General features: G+C 36.0%; 1 protein-coding gene across 2 annotated transcripts in view; it reads left to right on the top strand.

Moving 5' to 3' along the window:
* Positions 1–15,519: 15,519 nt before the first annotated feature.
* LOC131165989 (biotin carboxylase 2, chloroplastic) overlaps positions 15,520–22,667 on the top strand; it is a 66,574-nt gene continuing 59,426 nt past the window's right edge. Inside the window, exons 1-3 of one of the 2 annotated variants that reach the window (XM_058124192.1) lie at positions 15,520–15,818; positions 15,939–16,040; positions 17,057–17,382. In XM_058124192.1, the coding sequence (XP_057980175.1) occupies positions 15,954–16,040; positions 17,057–17,382 (413 nt within the window). In that variant the 5' untranslated portion in view covers positions 15,520–15,818; positions 15,939–15,953. The remainder of the gene's footprint in view (positions 15,819–15,938; positions 16,041–17,056; positions 17,383–22,667) is intronic. The other variant, XM_058124193.1, reaches the window with a different exon arrangement.

Below are 22,667 nucleotides of genomic sequence, written 5' to 3'. Positions count from 1 at the left end.
TCAAATATAAGGAAATTCAAAATACATCGAAATACATTCTGGGAGACCCTACATTAAACAGAAATAAAGAACAGTAAAATAAGCATCTTACACAAGAATATCCCCAGCATCCTCAGAAGGTACCTGCACCTGAAAACAGAAGGTAGATCAAGCATATAAAGGAAACAAAATTTGAAGCAATCATGTAATTAATTGGAGAGATTTCAAAGATTAGATTGTGTCCCTCCTATCTTCGGCCAAAGACTCACAAAGAAGGGGAGAATAGGCCAAATCGCACACAGAGAGGGAGTTCCCTAGAAGATGAAGGGCATGCACATATGAAATCTGTATAAGGAAAGGGTTGGAATGGAAGTTGGGATTATTACCTAAGTCGGTTGAGGACCTAGACTCTATAAATAGGGGGTCTCGCCCAAGAGAAAGAGGCGACCAACACTCATAAAAGAGAGAGATAAAAGAAAATAGAGAGCATTTAAAGTTAGTGTGTGACACGAAAGTTGTAGTAGGTATTATAGGGTGACTCCCACGCAAATAGTGCGACAATTTGCGAGAAGTTCAAACAGGAGAGCACGTTCAGGGGAGGTCCCCATATACCAGCAAAGAGGAGCTACTCAGAAAGCAATTCAAACACACGAGCAGACCGGAACCAGCATTCAAAGTTGCAACATTAACCCAGAAAGACCGAGGGATTGCAACAAAAGAGGATTCAAAGTTAGTGGATTGGAAGATAGGAAGTAAGTTTTTCAATTCTAACTAAGTTCCCTCTGCTTAAATTCATGGAAAGAATAAACTTCGTGCAGGATTTGATGCCCTAAAACATCCCGTAACCTGACCCAAATTGTTGTGTCTAGTTGAACCGTCTAACCTAACCCGTAGCCCAAACATGAAGACCAACCCCCCCCCCCCCAAGCCCAAACACTAAAGCCAAAACCTACAACCCATACTGAAAACCAAACCCCCAAGTCCAAACTGAAGACCAAACATACGACCCACCTTTCTTTTAAAACAAATCTGGCCCACTGACTTAGACCCAACGACCAATCCCTAGTCAAGCCTAAGTAGGCTTGACTTGACCCAAAACCAAACCCTATCCTTCACCCACTGCTTGACCCAACCCCGGCCAAGCTCAGAAGGTTGTTTGGCTCCTGAGAAAATGTTGAGAAAGCATCTAGGAAACCTAGAAGCACAGAAATAGTAACACTCCAAAATAAACACAAAAAAAAAAAAGAAAAAGTAAGGGTACTTATTTAGCAAACCACAGAATTATACAAGCCCCCACCCCTTTTCTTGTTCCAACCTGTAAAAAAAAAGCAAAATAAGAAATAAGAATCTAAAAAGTGCAAAAAAAAATGAGAGGGAAAAGGGGAGGCATGAGAAACCATAAACTTAAGGGTCTGATCCTTCACGAATCTTAGGGAGAAAACCATAGGAGGGGGTTTTAAAGCACTATAGAAAGAATAAAAGAGAGGAATATAAAGGGGGGTTGGGAGAGAAACAAAATAAAAGAGATAGAAAGATCGGGGGAGAAACAGAGGGAGAAAAGGAGAGAGAAGGATTAGAGCATATCATAAAACGAGGAAAATGATAGAAAGAAGAAGAATAAAAGGGAAAATGGGTTAGAATAGGTCACAAAAGAGAGTGAAGAAGAAGAAGAAGAAGAACAAGAACAAGAACAAGAACAAGAAGTTGCAAATCTAAGAGGTTATAGACCATAGAGGGAAAGAGAGAGAGAGAGAGAGAGAGAGAGAGAGAGAGAGAGAGAGAGAGAGAGAGAGAGAGGGAGAGAAGAGTGAAAAACAAAAAAAAAGTAAGAAATTTTGTCTTTTATATATGGGGTTAGTGGGCCACGTGTCACCACCAAAGGGTAACACATGGCAGGTTCTAGTTCGTGTAAATTAAGGGCGACGTGGCCATCTCCGGACCGTCGGATTTGTGTTTTCTTAGGATGGTCCAAATCATGCCACGTCAGTGATCCATAGGTCATCAGTCAAGGCCACCCGGTGGGTGACATGTGGTTGGGGTGATGTCATGCCAAAAATTTTTAAAAATAAAAGAGTGGGGGGGGGGGGGGAGCCCCCCAGGTGTTGAACCTATTAAAGGAGAGAATAATCATCTTCCAGATTTTATAACAAGAGAGTTTTTGTAGGGAGTCAAATAATGGAATCATTTTCCTATAGAAAAATTGGAAAGGATAAATATACCCAATAGGATAACAAGAACAATAATTTGACAAATTTGGGAGTTATTCCTAGAGCTCCTTTGGCAAGAGCTCTAATAACAATTTCTCCAACAATATCAAGAACAATCTTTCCGTCTCCCCAATCAAGAGTTCAGACTCCAGCAATCTCAAGAACAATATCTGGAACAATTTCTCTTAGGGGTCCTTCCCTTGCAATAATATCTCAGGCTTCTTCGACCATTAATCAAGCTAATCATTCTTCTCCTCTCAAGGGAGATTTTCTGACAATGTTATCAAATTCAATTTCTCCAAAATCATCGTTCAAAATAGTTTCTAAAACGGGTAAAGAAGAAGCTTCCTCTTCTAAACCCAATCCTTCAAAACAAGCTTCTCATCAGTCTTCAAAATTATTTAACTATTATTATAAAAAAAATTAAAATTTTTTCCCAGTTGAAGAAGTATGGTCAGACAAAGATCTAGATCCTCACAACTATACGAAAAAATTTATTCACCATGATTTCCATAAGATTTATGAAGATCCTAAAAAGACACAAATGTTTTACGAGTTTATCCTATTTAATACTAAATCAGTTGAAATATTTGAATAATATAACAAATATGATAATAAAAAATTTCATTTTCAAAGTTTAAAATTAATAAATTTATTTCTTTGTCTTCTTGGGGCAATCCATCTCATCTTCAAAAGTTTTCAAAGGATTTTGATCCTCCTTATTTTAAGTATTGGGATTATAAGGATGCTTGGTTCAAAGCCCTTTTGTTCTAAAACCAAACTTTTCCATTCTCCTAATTTATTTATTTTGATAAAGAGTATATAGAAATAGTTCCAATTCGGTTCCATGAATGGTGGGACAAGTATGGTCAGAAAGAAATCTTGCCTGTTGAAGTCCAAGGAAATTATGAATATTGGCTTTACAATTTAAGCCTGCCTGAAGATTGGGTCGACTTTCCAAAATTATTACTCTTCTTCCGATTCTTTAGTCTTACTTGGATTCTCATGATTGACTATCAATTTTCTTCCAAAACAATTGGAGAACATCAAATTACATATTTGGACGTCAACCAAAAGTTTGGTGGTGGAAATGAATGTCCAAAGATCTTTGTAACAAGGAAAATTTTGTTCAATGGTTTGAAAACAAATCACAATTTGCAAAGAATATTGAAGATTCTAGCCCTACTAAGTTTTTGGCCTCCAAGTCTCTCCTCTATACTCGTTTGGCACAAGCTAAATTGATTGAGAAAATAATGAAGATTCTCAAATATCAATCTCTTCAGATGACAACTCCCAAGACGATTCTCTTAAAATGAAGATGATTGCTATAGTATTTTTGGGATCTAAATGTTTAACAATTTGGATAACAACAAGATCGCTTTCAATCCTTAATCATTTGGACCCCACGTATCAAATTTAGATACAGCTTTCAATACATTATCTTGTGTTGCCTATTGTTTAACTACTGTTTATTTTACGTTTTGTATATTCATGTACTGTTCGTTTATTTGTTTTGTAAGTCGTTTCAAGTTCATTGCCAGTACAAGAACACTTGTTCTTCCTTGGAAGGCATTTCTCTAATTCCTTCACTCACTACCTTCTAGGGGAAACTTGTGAATTAAGAGTCCCATTAGGGTCATCAACCATTCCTTCATTAAGTTCTTCTAAAAGTTTTCATGATTTTGATCTTTTATCTCTTAAGAGATCAAACGTACTAGTAAGTAAACAATCCTTCTATAATATCTTCTATTTTGTACTCTTGCAAAATATTTGTGTTATATAAAAAGTTTTGTTTATATTTCTTTAACTCTTGGAAATGGGCAATAATCATCTGATCTCAAGAGTTGTCTCTCTAAAGAAATAATATACACCCAAACTGGTGACTATTGCATTTCGATATGGTTCAAGTAAACTTTTAATTTTAATATTGATTGTGCCCTGAATTGTGTATTATTAATTTTAATTATTATAGCTTTAATCTTGTCTAAACTTTCTCTTAATTTTTTCAACTAAGTTTTACGATTGATTATTTTATCCAGTTTTAGTAATTCTGGGAAGAATTGGTAGTTAGTAAGTAGAAAATTTAGTTACTTGCTTTTTACTAGGAGACTCTTAGTTCGAGGCAATAAGTCCTATTATGAGAAAGAGTTAGGGCAATAAGACCAAAGTGTTATGGAGTTGTGATTTAAAAGCAAATAATTGATTTTTTTTCCCTTATGGTTAATGTTTCTAGAACTAGTGAAACTCATGGTAATGAAACTGGTAAGACAATACTATGTCATGAAACTTGTTAGGATGATAAAGAGTTAGCAAATTGGAAATTACCTAAATTTAGTATTAAAAAAACAATTTATAAAAAAAGAAAATTATTAAATTTTAAATCTAAAATAGGATAAAAAATGAAGGAAATAAATGTTAAATTTGTTGATAAAACTTATTCTAAAAATATTTTTTCCAAAAATCAGTAAAAATTATAGTAAGTTAGGATTTAATGATTTACACATTGGTTGTGCTCAAATCGGTCTCAAACCATTAGCTAAAATTGGGCTAAACAATTCTCTTCTTCTAGTTTTAAAGGATGCTCGTATTCTAGAATGACAGAAACGTCCTTGACTAATGGACCAGTTTATTTTAAATGTTATCCTAATTTTACCATAGGTATAAATGCTAATGAACATAAAAAAAAAAATGTTTAGTTTTGAATATCCAAACCCATAATTATATGTTTAGACATAGAGCCTCACCATACAAGTTAATTTACAAACATCATTATAGAAATATGACATCAAGAATAATTCCCTTGTTTTTATCTCTTAGTATACCTACAGGACAAACAATTTGTTTCGAAGACGCAAATCAAACTAATATAATGATTCCAAGAGTTTCACGAAGGGAGGAAATAGAATTTCTAGATGAATGGGTTAAACCAAAAGTTTCTATTCCCTAAAATGAAACACCAAATAGAAATTTTGGAGGATTTATTGATTATATTATAGGAGATTTAGGTATTAGGTTTTAAAAAAATAATAAGTTCTCAGATGTCGAATTTGTAGAAAATTTTCAAACAGCTCAACCATATTTTTCTAAAACAAGATCATATTCTATTCCTCGGAAAATATCTTCTAAATTTGAACAATCTCATCCTTCATCTTCCTCCCTTAGGCCAAATGTTCCCGAAAGGATGAAAGGAATAAAAATAGAAGATCAAGTGGCTTAACTAGTTTTTGAAAATCCAAAATTCTCTTGTCCTACTCAGTCTCAAACGTATGAATTGAATATTATTGAAAAAGGTACTTTTATCATAAACAAGAAAAGAATAAATGAATATTTTTATTCAGAAAAAAATAAAAATTTAAGATAACAATTTTTTTAATAAATATTCACAAGATAAATTTGAAAAATATAAACAAGAATGGTATGATGAGATGAACAGAAGATGAAAGAATCTTAGATTTTTTGAATGATTTTGCAATAGGAAAAAAGAATTGTAGTACTATTGACTAGACGGGAAAAGTTTATAAAACAACTACTAGTACAGTAACAAGTACTCACCCATCGATAGAGAAAATTTACTTTAAATTTAAAAATTTTGAAGTTGAAGGTATTCCTTTTATAAAAGTTGATTTTGAATGTCCAAGTATACCAGCTATACATCAACAAATGGAAATGATTGTTAAACAAAATAATTTTTCAAATGAATATCTTTAAACAATAGGAGAAAAATTAAATAGAATGGAAGTCCATTTAGATCAATCATTCTCCTCAATCTTCAAGTTTTCCAAGTCCAACAAAATTTTCATTTGCAAAGTCAATTTTGTAGGGAATTATAAGGATAAAAATAAAGAAAATTGAGATTCAAACAAAGTGTTCCAGACTAAAGTTTATGAAAGATGTAACGACCCGAATTTAAAAATGAAATTTAAATAATAAGGAAAGGGAAATGGAAATCGGAAATAGAAGGAAGCCGTAGACTTTGTTGACGAACGCTCCGTGTTCGTCAACAACATTGCATTTTGAAAGAGAAAAACAAAAAGGGGGAGTTTCAAGGCTTCGTCAACGAAGACTTAAGAGAATTCGTCAACGAACACAGGGCCTCGTCGACGAGAAAATACCGAGAGAGGTTCTGAGGCAGCCTGAATTTTGTCGACAAACACAGAGTCTCGTCGACGAAATTTGTGAAGAACTCGTTGACAAAGTTCGGGCTCGTCGACGAAATCCTGTTCTATAAGCATGAAAAATCCGGGAGAGATATCATTTTTTTACGAAACCTTTCTCTCTCTACGGTTCTCTCTCCCTGCTCTCTATGTTTTCGGCCCCACCAGTCGTCAGATCGACGATCCAAAGCCACCACGACGCTCCTGGCAGAGTTCTCTCCAAATCTGCTGGAGCGGATCGTGGGAGAAAGCTAGTTGGAAATCATCCCAAAGTTCAGGTAAGGCTTTTTAAGCCATATTTGGTCTTGCGCTAGTTAGAAGAAATGTTGTGTGCATGAAAATACTGAAATTTAATACTGGGGGTTTTCAGTTTCGGAGTATTGGTAAGGAAACCCCTCAGGTGTTAAACTTGAATGCTTTTGGGTGAAAACTTTCTACTTAATATGTGAGTTTTTGACAGTTGAGGAGAATATTGTATACTTCTAAATACTGAACTTTAATTCTGGGATTTTTCATTTTCAGGGTGTTGAGTTAGGAACCCTGCGGGTGCGGGGTAATTTTATTAGGGGCTTTCCAAGAATCAGGTAAGGGGATAAACTAAGTTAGTATTGTTTTGGAAAATGTTATATATATAGTTATCATTTGATTTATGAAAAATGTATATGATTATATATATATATATATATATATATATATATATATGCCTTATATTTGCAAAATACTGTGAAAATGATCGTATGTTGAATATGTGGAAAACCTACTGTGTGGCATGAGTAAAAATGTTGTGAAATGCTGTTTTCTGGGAATGTGGATGAGATGAATTTTTTTTATGATGGAAAATCGGAGTACGGGCTGAGATGTTTTCATATATATATGTGTGTGTGGATGCGATTTGTTGGTGTACAGGCCGTGCTATGTGGTTTGCCGGCTTACGGGCTGTGCTATGTGGTTTGTTGGCGTACGGGCCGTGCTATGTGGTTTGTCGGCTTACGGGCCGTGCTATTTGATTTGCTGGCGTACGAGCCGTGCTATGTTAAAATGTAAAATACCGGCGTACGGGCCGATGATTTTCATGTATATATATATACGTATATATATATATGTATATATATGTAAATGATATGATCGATGTGAAAATGATTGATATGAGATATCTATGTATCACGATTTTAGTATATGTATATGATATCAGAACCTGGTCGGCTTGGTTTAGGCTAGCACTTGCACGGTACCGTTGCTATGTGTCCATGGTCCTCGTGATCATGATATTTGTGTTAACGCCACTGTATGGAGTGGTGTGAGATTGGATGGTCGATGTGGTTATGTTCGAGGAGTGTGCTGTTATCACCCCTGGTGTACGGACCAGTCTGGGTAGACCCATCGGACCTATAGACTAGACTATTGACTTGGCAGTGGTCGGCTAACCATTGTCAGGTCCCGCCTTCGGGCCACACAACCCAGTCATGTGGGGGTAATACATGACAACAGCCAGCTAACTTACCGGGATTGTTTTATGTTATTATTATTATGATATGAGATAAGAAATGTTTATGAAAATGCAGTATGTTCTGCTATGTTTTGATATGCATTTGTTTTCCCAGATTTGATAAAAAGTACTGAATATGATATGTATGGTATATGTAGAACACGGGATACTCATGTTGCCACATACTAGTATTAGTTTATTTCCCTTACTGAGAGGTATCTCACCCCTAAATTTTATTAACTTTTCAGGAGCCCAGGATAGGAAAGCGGGAAAAGCCCCGCAGAAGTAGTGTTGTTTATCTGTCCTCTGCGAAGGGTAAGTTTTTTTGTAGGGACAGTTAGGTTTTTGTGAGAATTGTCCCTAGATTCCATTTTTGGGATGTATATATACTGAGAGTTAGTGTTTATAGTACTCTGGTATGTATTGGGCACATTATGATGAGTTGTATATGATTTTATACTTTCTGCTGTGTAGGCTTCTGCTGTATGTTTTGTTGTATCCCTGGAACCCACGGGTCTAAGTGGATGGTGACCTGCTGAGCTGGATTGTGGGATATGTAGTAATGATTTTATAATGTTGATAATATAAAAAAAAAAATGAGTAAAATGAGCAGGTCGTGACAGCTGAAAGAAGTTCAATTTTCCAGATCCTTCGTATCTTAAAGTTTGTTTTAATAAGGATGAAATCCTAAATGAAATTGAAGAAAAATTAGATAAGTTAAAAGAAGATAGAAAACCAACTTACCCAACACAACAAGTTGAGGAACAAGTGCAAAGTATGAAAATGGAAATTGAAGAAGAAAATAAAGACATGCCATCTTCTTCAAAAGGAATTAAGGTTCTAAATAAATTAATTACTAACTCTAAGACATGCTTAAATTTCTCTAAGTATGAATCATTATCTAAAAATATTTTTGACATTGAAAAATGATTAGAATTAACAACTATTAATCCATTAGGATTTATTAAAAGAATTGATAATTATACAATTCTAGTATCAAACAAAAAATTATTATCCAAAATCATCTGCTCTAAATCTACACTAAGAAGAAACAATACCTATAAGTTTTATTCTGGCAATATATGTTATGAATGGAATATTGATGCTATTTCAAAATATCAGATAGTCAATGTCTACATACACATGTTTTATGGTAGGTAATATTTATGTTTTAAAATAGAAGCAACTAGTTCCTAAAGCAAGTTAAAGCTTTAGTAATAGGATTTGAAGGCCAATTACACTCATGGTGATTTAATTATTTAACTAATGAACAGAGACTTGCACAAAAATAAGATGAAGAAGGTAAATTAGTTTTTAATGATTATAGACAAATTGAATATGTGGGAATAACTACTCTAAGTCTCTCAATCATGTTGCATTTTGTTGGTAGTCCCTCATTTTTTGAAGAAAGACAAACTAATTTTTACAAAACCATATACGTAGAAGATTATTTTATTTCAAATAATATAAAGATACCTTTTTAACAAGTATCGTTTAAAGATGATTGTGATACAAAGTATTGGAAAAATAAGTTTATCAGTGTTCTTCCTACTCTATTTGCTAATATGGTTAGAAAAAAAGATGACTGAATACAAAAGTGTTGAGTTTTATAATCAAATGGATTTAAGTAAATGGACTTATGGGGAAATCATACATGTTATCAATTTGACAGAACTGACATGTGTAGTGATTTATGATTCAAAAATCTTCTTAAAAAGCAAAGACTAACAAAAAGAAATGAAATAGGTAATTGGTGCTAACAATTTGGATTTGATAGGCTACCACGAATTAATAAAGAAAAAGAAAATCAAAGAGACAAAAGATAAAATCATTTAAGCCAAGAATTTATAGAAAGTATAAGAATTATAAGAAAAAAAAAGTAATGACCCAAGAAGTATAGGAAAACAAGAAAGAAGCCAAATAATTCTCCCAAGTATAAGAAGAAAAAAGGAAGATGTTTTATTTGTGGAAATAAAGATCATTTTGCTAATAAATGTAAGTTTAAACAACATGTTGGCGTTCGTTGAACTTGAACACACGCAGCGGAAGTACACAATCAATCACAAAACAATCAACAATCAGTAGTACTATCACTTGATAATGAAATATACTCAAGAAGCAATCAAACAATAATAATAAGAATAAAAAACACAACTAGAATGCACAAGATTAACGTGATTTGGCAATAGCCTACGTCTACAGGAGTAGCAACCTCGGTTTCCACTATGATCAATGTTAGAGCTACAATATTTGAAGTATACTTGAAGCTTAATCTATTCTAGGTTACATATTCATATTTATATAACCATCTAATGCCTATACAAGAGTTCTAGTAAACCTAAACTATATCTATAGTTATCTCTTGAAGGAAAATCCTCTAAATATGTCCAATCTACAAGGCCCCAAATTCAAATTACGTAATTTGCACCGATGGAAACCATCGACGGTTTGACCCAACTGTCGACGTTTTTATGCTGAGCAAAGGTCCTCCTGCGTACTGCCTAAAACCTCTTCTCATGCAATTGTTCCTTGCTTCACGTAGCTCTCTCTGGTAGATGTGATCCACTATGAATATGAGCCACATCCCCAACAATCTCCATCTTGGTGAATATTCACCACATTGGAAATTTGAAAGCACAAGCGCTGCTCCGCCTAGGCCTATAGATCGGTACTCGCCTCTCCTTTAACACTTGGAGATGTAAACCAAGTCCAAGCCTTGCTAGAACTTGACTGTGGTAATAGAAACTCCATCTAGCTGAACACTCAACTCTTTGAACGATCTTCTGAACCACAATGTTGCCTTGACAACCTCAGCCTCTATTAAGAACTCTGATCTAGTTGTAACCAACGTACCCTAAGACTGTACCCCGAACTTCCAACATTTAGGCCTTCCTACAACATGCCTCGTGGTAAGCCTCCTGTCATCCAAGCCCCTTGTGTAGTCTCCATCTACGAACCTCACAAGTAACAGAACCCTCTGTTGCCCGCCGATGTACCCAATTGTACTGGTGTAGGAGACATGACCCGAACATCATCGTTCGTCCCCGAGAACTGAGTGGTAGACTATTTACTTAGATTTGCCAACGGTGTATCGATAACCAGGTTAACACTAACCATGCTACACCTCACCAACACCCGATCCCCAAAACCACCCTAAGATAACCACAATCTCCATGTAGTTTTGTCCTTGCAGGCATCCTGAGATAACACCAATCTCTCTGCAACTACAAAATCACCCTAAGATAATCCCAATCTCCCTATAACTTTAACCTTCCGAATCTCCAACCTAAGAACACTCTTGGCAGCACTCAACACCTTCATGTCAAGTTCCTTTCTCAATAGAGTCCTTGACTGATTTATCTCAGTTGGAACATTTCTGGCAATCACTATGTCACTCACATAAAATCACTAAATACCTATCCACTTGCAGCCTATCTCCCTCTCCCCCTTTGGGAGCACCACCAAGACCTTCATCTGATTCTTATACAGTACCTCCATCTCCTCTACCATGACACCTGTCCATCTACCCTTTTATTGGTCGTGCACCACCTCCTAAAAGGTATTAGGATCCTTCCTGGTAGTAATGGTTGCATAAGACATCATATCACACCTAGGCGGTGGCCTGATAGTGCACCTGAGCCTATTGTGATCTTGCTGGTCTCCTGAGCTTAAACTCCCTGCATCATGACCAATGTCATCTTTGCCTTGAGTCTGAAACTTCACCTGCATCATAATCTCATTTCTGCTCCAGTTTATCCTGTGATACTGTAAGTCTCCTAAGTTAGAACTCCCTACATTTCTGCCCTAAGTCTCCAACTCCATGCACAATATGCTCATTGCTTCTATTGCAGCTTCTGGCACCTATTTCTCTTCATCTACCTAAGTATGTTGTCCCATTGTTTTAACACCTAAAACCATATGTCCATCAATCGCCACCTTGTTTGCCATTAGATCACACAACTTGAACCCATCTTTCTTATATGCTAGAAAGATGCACTGTCTGGACATCACACTAAGCCTAGATCCCACCTCACTAGAAATGTGCAAAGCTAGACCTCCAAAGTCTACTGCATAACCAATCCAAGTCTCTCCTGCAACTCTCCTATCTAATGATACCTTTGGCGATCGATTAACCGAGAAACACGTCATACTCACTGACTTCACTAAGAAGTCCCTTGTAAGCCCTGCATACACCATGCCCTGCTCACAAAACTTCTTGAACACTAGTGTACTCAGCAACAATACCTGACCTAAGGAACTCTATCTCGATCTAGTACTCCACCTCGGCCACAAGTTACACCTGGAAAAAATCTCCAACTTGTGCTACATGAGATACCCCCAAACCTTTCGTGATAACCTCACGAAGTACCCATGTCATACCCGCGATGCCGTCCTCACCGGTCCCCAAACATCCATAACAATATATTTAAAAGTACCCACCATTTTGTGTGTAATTAAACGACATTATCTGACTCAGAATTCTCAGCTGCAGCTCCACCTACAACTGTCTTACCCTATAGCGTATAGAGATTCCTTGCTATCCTATGTCCCTTTATCACCATCAATATGCCATGACACACCATTATCGTCCCACTTTAAAACTTGTAACTATACCCGTTATAATCCAAAACACTTACTGATATCACGTTCTTCTGTAGATCAGGTACACACCTTACCCCACACAACGTCCTTACCACACCATTATACATCTTGATCCTAATATCCCCCATTTTGATAACTTTGGTGACCGCACCATTTCCCATCAGAACGGAATCAGGGGTCACCAATCTGTAAGTGGTGAACCGTGCTTTGTTGGATGTCTTGTGAAAAGAACATCTCGAGTCTAGGATCCAAGAACCCGCGAGGCATTCTAAACCTAATGAAACAGAAAGCATCTCACAATCATGGCTCCTTGAGTCCCCTTCTTCCACTACATTAGTATATTTTGACGAGCCCTATTGAGAGTTTGCCTTTCCTTTCTCCCACTCCATACATTTCGATTTTATGTGCCCTTTTTTTTTTTTCCGCATTTAAAATAGCAAACGTCCTTCCTCCTCCTAGACAACGATTGAGTTTTATTACCATTCAATCTGCTCCAAGACTTGCCTCTCCCACGATCCTAATTACCCTCCGCCACGAGCCCTTCACCATGTGAACCCTTATCGCTAGCATTCTTCCTTTGATGGAACCCCAACAATGCACTTGTGATGTCCTCCAATTCCAGGGTTTCTTTTCCTCAAGTTAGCGTTGTAACCAGATTCTCGTATGTAGGCGACGTAGGTAGGGAATTCAGTAGCATCAACGCTTTGTCCTCTCCTCAAACTTCACATCAACTTGCCCCAAATTACTAATGATATGATTAGATATGTTGATGTGTTGAGTCAAGTCCGAACGCTCTGCCATATTAAGCCAATATAATTTTTTCTTAAAATACAACTTGTTTGTCAATGACTTGGACATGTACTAGCACTCCAGTTTTAGCCAAACCACTGCCAGCGATTCCTAATCCATGACGTGATACAACACGTCATCGACTGGACATAGTCTGATAGTGGACACAACTTTCGTTTCCAACTCCTTCCAACTTGCATCATCCATGCTTTCCAGCTTCTTTCCGTATAAGCCCTTCACTACCCCTTGCTGCACTAGCAAGTTCTTCACCCTCCCTTGCCAAAGCCTGAAGTTCCCCATTCCATCGATCTTACCAACCTCGAACTTAGCAAAAGAAATCCTAGCCATTAAGAACCAATAGCTTTGATACCACTTGTTGTTCACCACATCAACAATCGCCCAGGTCTGATACCAATTGTTGTTCTTAACAAACAACCATCAGAAATCAATTCTTGGTGCCAAATGTGCATAGTAGAAGACTCACACAAACTCTCATGAACAATCAATGGAACAAGCAAGCAAGCACTCGATGATGAACTATGCAAACCTAGCAAACACTCAACAATGTGAATCAATGAAAGCAACAATCAAAACACAAGAATTTATGTGGTTCGACAATTTGCCCACATTCATGGGAACAACAATTGTTTTTCACTATCAAAATGAAGCTTACAAAGCCCTTGAAGCTTACACCAAGCTTAATTAATCTAGGATTACTTAATAACGATTATATACTAATCTATGGCATATAGAAGACCTATAGTATACCTAAAACCCTTCTGTAGCGATCCCTCGGAGGAAATTCCTCCAAAAACTTTCAATCTACTGATCTTGGATTTGAAAATTCATGACGTTCGCGAGTGAAACCGTCGACGGTTTGAAGGCGAGTAGAACACCTTGCAGAGCTGCTTGAAATCGTCGATTGTTACACCCCAAACCGTCGATGGTTTGCCCTCAAGGCTGCACTCTGCAAATCTTTCTCTTGTTCCTCACTTCACGTTGCTTTTTTCGGTGCATGTGTTCCACTCAGAATATGAGTCACATCCCCAATAGACACAATTCACACTTGTATCTAAAATTCCCTAACATAATGCTAAACTAGCAAATGACACATATTCTATTACTATCTTTGATATAATGCCTACTCGAAGAGGGTTGTCGATTAGAATATGGTCGCAAATGCTTTCCTAATTGAGTTCATGCCTTTAAAAGTACCAATTTCATTTCCAAGTGAGATCCCCATTTCAAAGATCATATACATGCAATTGTAAATTAGATATACAAACCCAAAACAAAACACTTATTTTTATTTCACTTGAGAGGGTATTTTCTCCCCATCTACCATTTAAAAAACAATAAGGTAATTGTCAAAACAACAAGGTAATTGTTCTCATATAGCGTTTTATTTCCAAGTGACTTCCTCGTTTCAAAGCTCATATACAAGTAATGGTAGATTAGCTATACAAACCAAGAATGAACACTTCTTGAGTTCCACATGAGTGGTTATTTTCTCCCCATCTATCATTTAGGGAAGTTTTTCCTAACTTATTTGATGGACAAAAACCTATATATTCATAATATTATGTTGATTTAAAAGCCTAAATCCTTCATTTTGTTGATTCAGAGGCCTTAATATTTAAACTTTTTTTCCTTGCAAGTAATCAATCCACCAACAGCAAATTCATTTTTCATTCATTTGTCAGTAGAATTGCAAAAGCACCCTCTTTTTACATCTAGCTAAGCGCTAATTTCTTATATAGATTAGCCAAATCTTACTTCTTTAGCTCCTATTTCCTGCAAACAACTATGTAACCCTTACCCTCTCAAGAATAGATAACGTCTTGCCATGAGTAATAGAAAACACTCCTAAAGGAAAAACTTGAGGAGATGACATATTGTGAATACAATTAGGCATGTCTTTGTGTGTCCATAAAGTTTGTGTTGATCATGCTTCAATTCAATTCATGAAGTTTCAATTTTAACATTTATCTTTTCCTAAAATTTCATCAAATTGTAATATCATGAAAGCTGCCAAAAATAATATAAAAGATCATTATCTTATGTTTTTTTCTAGCTCCTTGTTGTTTGAAGAAACCCTCCACTTCAATTGGTATGTTTTCAAGAAAAGCAGACGTGATATAAGAAATCCAATCTTTCACTAAGATTTCAAATAGTTGTCTCGAATTCAAGTTGATTATTTAAAAAAAAAAAATATATATAGAAGATTATTTTTTTGCTTCAATTATGAAATTATACAATTTACACGACTAATATATAATGAATTATTTTGTTTATGCGTGACTTTTGTTTTTGAATTCTACCATCATCTCATTTTAATTATTTAGGTTTGCCTTCGTTAAAAAAAACAGAGAAGAAAAATAACAGAAGGGACCGCAGAACGCATCACATCACACCTCGACTTAGTTCTCAGCATCCCATTCCCACCCTCTTTGGCGGAGTCTTCAATCTGCCTTCCTCCTCGTTTGCATCGACATTATTTCAACTCCTTCACCTCCGCCTTCTACTTCCATTCCTCCACAATCAGCTCTCTCTCTCTGAGCATTTTTGATCAGAGCCTCCATTTGGACTCACGTTCCGAAGGTAAATTTGCTTATGCGTTCCCTCGGATCTAATGTTTCCCAGTTTGCATGCCTCTTTGTTATTTGTTTATTTTTCCTGTACTTATATTCTAATAGTTCATAGCATTCCAATGTGTTTCAGGCTTTTAATTTGAAAATGGACGCCATGACCGTGACCAAATCCGCCATTTCACCTCCCGTATGCTCCCCTCCTTCTCTCTTTCTGAGCTCCACCGGCTGGGATGTGAGGCTTTATGTTTTGTTTGTTTCATCTGGATTATATTTCATGCCAGTGAATCTAATTCGGCTTGAATTCAGCTTTTGCATGGTGTTTTCACTTAGCATGTGTTAATAACAGATTCCACTGATGAGTGGTGTTTGAATTTATCTTACAATTTACGCAATGGTTTTTACAAACTACACATGCATTTGCGCTAATCTGTTTGCATAAAGTATGTTTTTTTTTTTTTATATATTTTATGAACGAAAGGAGGCTGAATCTATTTTATCATAGTTAAAACTTCTACAATTTGTGCGCTTCGAAGTTTGGTCATCTGGTGCACCCATTTCTGTGATTGAGTTAATTCATATTTTTAGTTATTTTTTTTTTCTTTTCATTCTGGAGCTCATATTATTGGAAAGGAAAAACGAAATTGTTTTCTGTTATAGGATGTTTCTAAGAGCAAGCTAGCTTTATGCCTTGACTGAGGTGTAGGAAACACGTTGGTTAGAAAAGTGTACTTCCAATAGCCTTCCATGGTTAATTCAACACTAAAAACTGTCAGTTATATTTCAATTCACATTTTGCATTGTATGTTATGTTCAATTTTTTGTTTGTTGTACAAACTTTTGGTTGTTTGCAAGTTCATGAAAGAGATCTCTTATTGCTTTCAGTGGGCCAACTGCTGTATCCCTGTGCTTAAAGCACATGGCCAAAACACACACAGCCACAATGCAAACAGATGAGAGTACAACAGAGTACAATCCATTGTTATCCACATTAGACTATCCAGATCATGATGCATTTTAGAACTGAACAATGTGATTACTGATTTAGATTAATTACGAGTGCCAGTTGCAGGCTGTCCTAACAGATGTACATGCCAATGAAGGGAGAGATTATGACTTAATGTTATTGTAATGAAGTTGGTTATGTCCAGGAATGGTTAATTTTATTGTGATGAAGTTGGTTATGTCCATGAATGGTTGGAATTTTTATAATTTATCTAAATTTATGTTTCATATTTGTTTGACTGCAAGGGCTTATTTGGGGGGAGAGCTAAAGGAATCAGGATCTCTCAATGTTCCTTTATGGTGGCAAATAGGGTGAACTTTCCTAAGCAGAGAGCTCATGCTGTTCAAGTGAGTCGTAGGTCTAAAAAGCATGGGGGAGCTCTTGGTGCAACATGTCGTGATGATAAAATATTGGTAGCAAACAGAGGAGAAATTGCAGTTCGTGTGATTCGAACTGCTCATGAGCTGGGAATACCTTGTGTTGCAGTTTACTCAACAATAGACAAGGATGCACTTCATGTGAAGTTGGCTGATGAATCAGTTTGTATAGGTGAAGCACCAAGCAGTCAGTCGTAAGCTGCCTAATCTTTTATTTGCTCAACTTGTTCTTTTTAACATTATCATTATCATTATTCTTCTCATGCATTATTGTCATTAATAAATTTCATGTGGATATATAATATAATTGCTGTTCTTACATCTCATAAATTTCTTGTTTCATGGACATGGTAGTGAGATGAGTAATCCTTTTGTAAAACAAAGTGTAGAGTGAAAGAAAAAAAGGAAGGAATGATGATGCAAAACTATTACAGAGGAGTTTTATCATGAAATATCTTAAAATTTGGGGGTCTTCAAAATTGTCCATATGCTTGACATCTTCATAACGCAAGAAGCATTTCCAAGATAAATCACCAAAGTAACTCTAAGGGTTTGCATTTCATTAAGAGATCAGTTTTAAGATATGATGTGGGAGGGCCAAATTAAGCTACACATAGATATTGAAATCACCACCTGGTTAAAAAGAGGCAGTTTATAGATTTTTGAAGTGATTATGGATTTTTTTTCCCTTGCCGCATATTCATCTAAGAAAGGGTAAAGCAGATTAGCATCATTTTTCTGCCTTTTAAGGATGTTAAATGCTTCACGCAAATGATTTAAGAAGGTGATTGGTTTCTGAATTTTTATTGAAAAAAATGAACAGGATGATGGATTAGTGATGATTGTGAAGTAAGATCTGGAGGGAAAATATCAGTAGGTTCAAATGACAGAACTCTGGAATCTGCATTAGTGTGAATGGGGATGACATTGATAAAAAACTTTGCATACGACTTTATAAGATCTGTTATTATCTGTATTCTCTTGACAATTTGATGTTCCAAATTATCCAGATGGAGCGAGAGGCAATCAACCCTGGAGTTTAAAGAATGTTGGAGATGATTAGGTGTAAAAGATGAGAAAAAGTTGCTCCTTCTATAACAAATTTCTTTGTTCATAAAAAAGAAAAGAAAAGAAAAGATGAGTAAAACCTGCTCATAGAGAAGTTCCGTTTGGTCCCATGAAGATGTCATTTTGAATTTGTTTACATCTCATGTGTAAGTTTACAATAATTGAATAGGTGACAATTTTTTTTTTTTTCTAGTTTGATAGAAAAAGAAAGGCATGTACAAACAGAAAGATAAGAAATCCTCCTACAATGAAGAAAAGAACAAAATAATAAAAATCACAATCAAGACAACGATCACCAGATGAGATATGCTTTTTCTTTTCATTTTCTTTTTTCTTTGTAAATGTTGCCTCATTCTACGAAAATGCGCACTATCATGTATTCTTTTGTTTCATCCAAAATTGTTTTGACAATGTCAAAACTGAAATAATGGTTAAGATATTGCTTGCATGTCTTGCGAGCCACCTCAACTTGCTCTTGAAGATGTTGGTGAGTGGCTTCTTAATGTCATCATTATGCTCATGATTCCCCACACACAGTTTCGGGGTTTCATTTTCAAAGTTACCATGGGAAAAATTGGGATCTCACATAGGATTCTTGGGAGGGTCCTAGGTTTGAATCATGGATCGTAAGATTCTACTTACAATGTAAAATAAATAAAAAAATTATATATTTGACAATTTATGACAACTCTCAATAAAACAATCCTAAAAACTTGGCAGTAAGTTTAAGAAATTAAAACAAATTTCTGGAATGTAGCTAGCTTGCTAGCTAGCACCTAGCAGGTTTTTCCTGCAACAATTTTAACCCTAAAAAATAAATCTGAATAGCCTGAAGTGTAAAGTGCTCTGCAAAGGGCAGACTGTTGCTAGCTTATTTATTTAATAATTAATATTAAAAAGAAAAGCAAAAAGAATGAAGAGAAGAAGGAAGAAGAAATTGCTAATCTTAATTCAATGAACTGATGTAAATTTATCAGCTTTTGTGGTTTTGTCATCAGACCATAAGAAGAAGAAGAAGGAGAAGAAGGAAAAAAAGAAGGAAGAGGAAGAACTTTTTGTTTGTTGCAAAGAAAAGAAGAGGAAAAAGAAAGCTATATGCTCTTAGCTTTGGGAAAAAACATAGGTCTGCATCTTGTTGATAATAAGAGAAAAAGAAGAGGAAGAAAGTAAAAAAAAACTACAAAGATCATAACTGCTACTAGCCTGCAACTTTAAGCTGTCAGCCTGACTCTCAACTCCCTATTTGTTGAAATTCTCTACTGATATCAAAGCTCTTAGCTGGCCTCTAATGTTGCTGGAAGAAGGAAAAGTCCAAGCCTAGTGATAGAATACCTAGGATCTGTCTATCAAGAACTCTAAGCTCTCAAAGAGCCTTCAATTTTGAAGGAAGAGAGCTTTCAGGAGATGCTCAGCTGCTCTCTTGACTTGGATTGAACAAATCCTAGAACATGCTTGTTATTTGCTCTAATTTTGATGCGTTTGAGCCAACTAAACCAAATTTTGTGTCTATTGCAAAGGTAAAGTTTTTGGGCCAATAAAAATATATATTGGGCCTTTTTATTTAAAATCCTGAACAGGAAAAATCCATATTCCATTGCAAAAGTATGATCAGTAGAAACGCAAGTAGGATTGCGATCCCTAGATTGTAACAATCCAGATAGGATCCATCAGTAGAAACGCAAGTAGGATTGCGATCCCTAGATTGTAACAATCCAGATAGGATCCTACTTTATTAAGATTATACTTAAGATCTAGATTGATTTGACGGGATCGTAGGATCATAGAATTGCATGATCCAGATCGAGATTTTGATAACCATGATGAATCCTGGAAAAAAAAATCCAGGTGGCTCCTTTCCTAGCTACATATCTTGTTTTGAATGTGATGTTTTTCAGACCACGTGAAAGATTTTTTTTTGGGAGACAGGGTGTGCCATCCCATGTGCAAAGGAAACTCCTTTACATGACAAGAAATACACCTAATCTTAGATATCATGCACATCCGTCCTAATATACCAAAATGAAAACACTTCAACCACATATCTTTGAACTTTATGAGAGAGAGGCCTAACCTCCTTCAAAAGACCTTCCATTCCTTCCCCTCAGCACAACCCAAAAGGTGATGTGAGGGATCAATCGAATGACTTTTTATTCACACATGTATTAATATCTGCCCAAACCCACAACTTCTAAATTGTAGAACCCACTACCATCTAAGATATGCTCAGAATTAAAAGAGCTATGCCCCAAGAATCTCTAATCCATTTACGATGGGGAAGAAATGGCTAGCTGTCTCATCTGCTTCCTTGCAGAGGTATTTGCTGATCCAAATATTTTTCCCCTCTTTTGAAGTTTGCTAATGGCTTTTGGATGGGTTTAAGGCTTTAGCCAGTTATATTTCTTTGGCTTGGCCTTTGTCTTACTTGGATCTTCCTTTAGGGGTGATTCTAATTCCATTGCCACTTGGGATTCATTGGGTTAGAGATTGGAGAGACGGTTGAAGGGGTGGAAGTAGAGTTACAAATGAGTCAAGTCAATCATGAGCTACTTGAACAACAATTTGAAATTTTAAAACATATTTTCCCTCAAAGTATCTTTGTCATTTTTTTTAAAATTATTTAAAACTTTATTTTTCGTAACACAAAAATACAATCTATAAATACAAAATCTGATAAAACAGTCTTATGGGTGGAACCAACTTGAGCTTGAGGTCGAGCTCAGCTCAAGCTTGAAACCAACCTTTCAAGCTAATGAAGCTATACACAAGCTTGACTTGTTTATTAATTTGAAATGAGCTCCAATCGACTCGAGCTCAAGTAACAGCTATTCCAGAAGAGTACGACTGGGGAGAACAAAATGTCCTCTGAAGAACAAAAGTAGACAAAAAAGAAAACAAACAGAGTTTTACAATAATGCTGCCATCCAATCTCTAACCAGATCAGGCAGCAGCACACCCTGAAAAAACCCAGAGGAACGGGCTAAAAAAGAGGCCAATTACGCTGCTCTATCCCACAACAAACGAGGAGAGGTAGTACTATCATTAGAAATTATTGCACCCTTTAAATGCATGAGTTTCTCCCAGTGTTTTAAAAGGCTCAATCAAGGCTCGCCTCAAGGCAAGGCATGCTTAAAATGCCTTGAGGCTCAATCTAAAATACCAAATTTCAAAAAGGCTAACGCATTACATGCTGAGGCTTATGCATTTTTTGCAAAAAGCATGCCTTTTGCGCCTTTTTAGTTGAGGCTTACACATTTTGGGTGTGTGATTCTCAAGTTAAAATTGGTTAGAAAATTTTAACTACATGTTTGTACAAAAGGAATGTCATAATATGAGTTTATTTCTAAAACTCTTGAACCTCAACCTTTTGAAAATAAGTGGACTTGTATCTCAAGTCATGAAAATAGTTTGAACTTTGTAATGGTATAGCTATCTCTTGTCATGATTTATGTCATGTATTCAAGTTAGCAATTTTTGAATGGCGAACAAGTATTTTGTGAAGTACATCTAGTTTTTCTTTTTTTACATTATATTTGTGATTTTCTTAACTTTTACTTTATTTTAAATATATTTAATTTATTTAACAAATTTTTATCTTGAAAAACAAATTCTCAAACGGCTTATGCCCCACTGCCTTAAGGCTTACGTCTTTTGAGGGTTAAAATGCCTTGCATTATGCCTACGCCTTTTAAAACATTGGTTTCTCTAAAGAGCAAAATTTGCATCACGCTAAAGAACTCTTCTCTTCCTACTCTTGCCTAAACCACAAGATCTCACCAATAGGAAATTGACCACTACCTGCGGAGACACCCAACCTTCTCCAAGACAAAAAAAGAGAGCACTCCAGAGATAGAGATGCCACCTTGCAATGAAGGAAGAGGTGAGCATTCGTTTTGATGTGCTTGCAGCACATCACATATGTGTTAGGGTTGAGGGCCTTGAAGGGCCTTTTAACCTGTAGCAAATTGTGTGTGTTAATCCTGTTTAGAGTCACCATCCAAAAGTTTAAACCTTGAAAGGAACCTTAGCCTTCCAAATGATGTGGCTCCAAGGGAAAAGGCTGGGGTAAGGAGGTTTAAGGAGAGGAAGAAATATTTAGTGGAAAAAAAGGCTTGAAGAATCACCCTCCCAAACCCTCTCATATCCCCTATTGATTAGAACAAACTAATCCAAAGAGATGAGTAAGATAGATAGCTCATCCACCTCTCTTTCATTTAGATCCCTGAAGAAAGTTGAAGTCTCAGGAAAGAGAGCACTCTACAACAACAACAACAACAACAACAACAACAAAACGAAGCCTTAAGTCCCATTAGGTGGGGTTGGCTATATGAATCATTTTTTGCCAATTTATGCGATCATAGACCATTTTTTTTTGACAGATTTAGGGATTAAATCCTTACTCACTATCTCCTCC

This window comes from Malania oleifera, chromosome 10 (genome assembly GCF_029873635.1).
Source record: "Malania oleifera isolate guangnan ecotype guangnan chromosome 10, ASM2987363v1, whole genome shotgun sequence".
Classification (NCBI taxonomy): domain Eukaryota; kingdom Viridiplantae; phylum Streptophyta; class Magnoliopsida; order Santalales; family Ximeniaceae; genus Malania; species Malania oleifera.
This window is presented reverse-complemented; position numbering and strand designations above follow the sequence as displayed.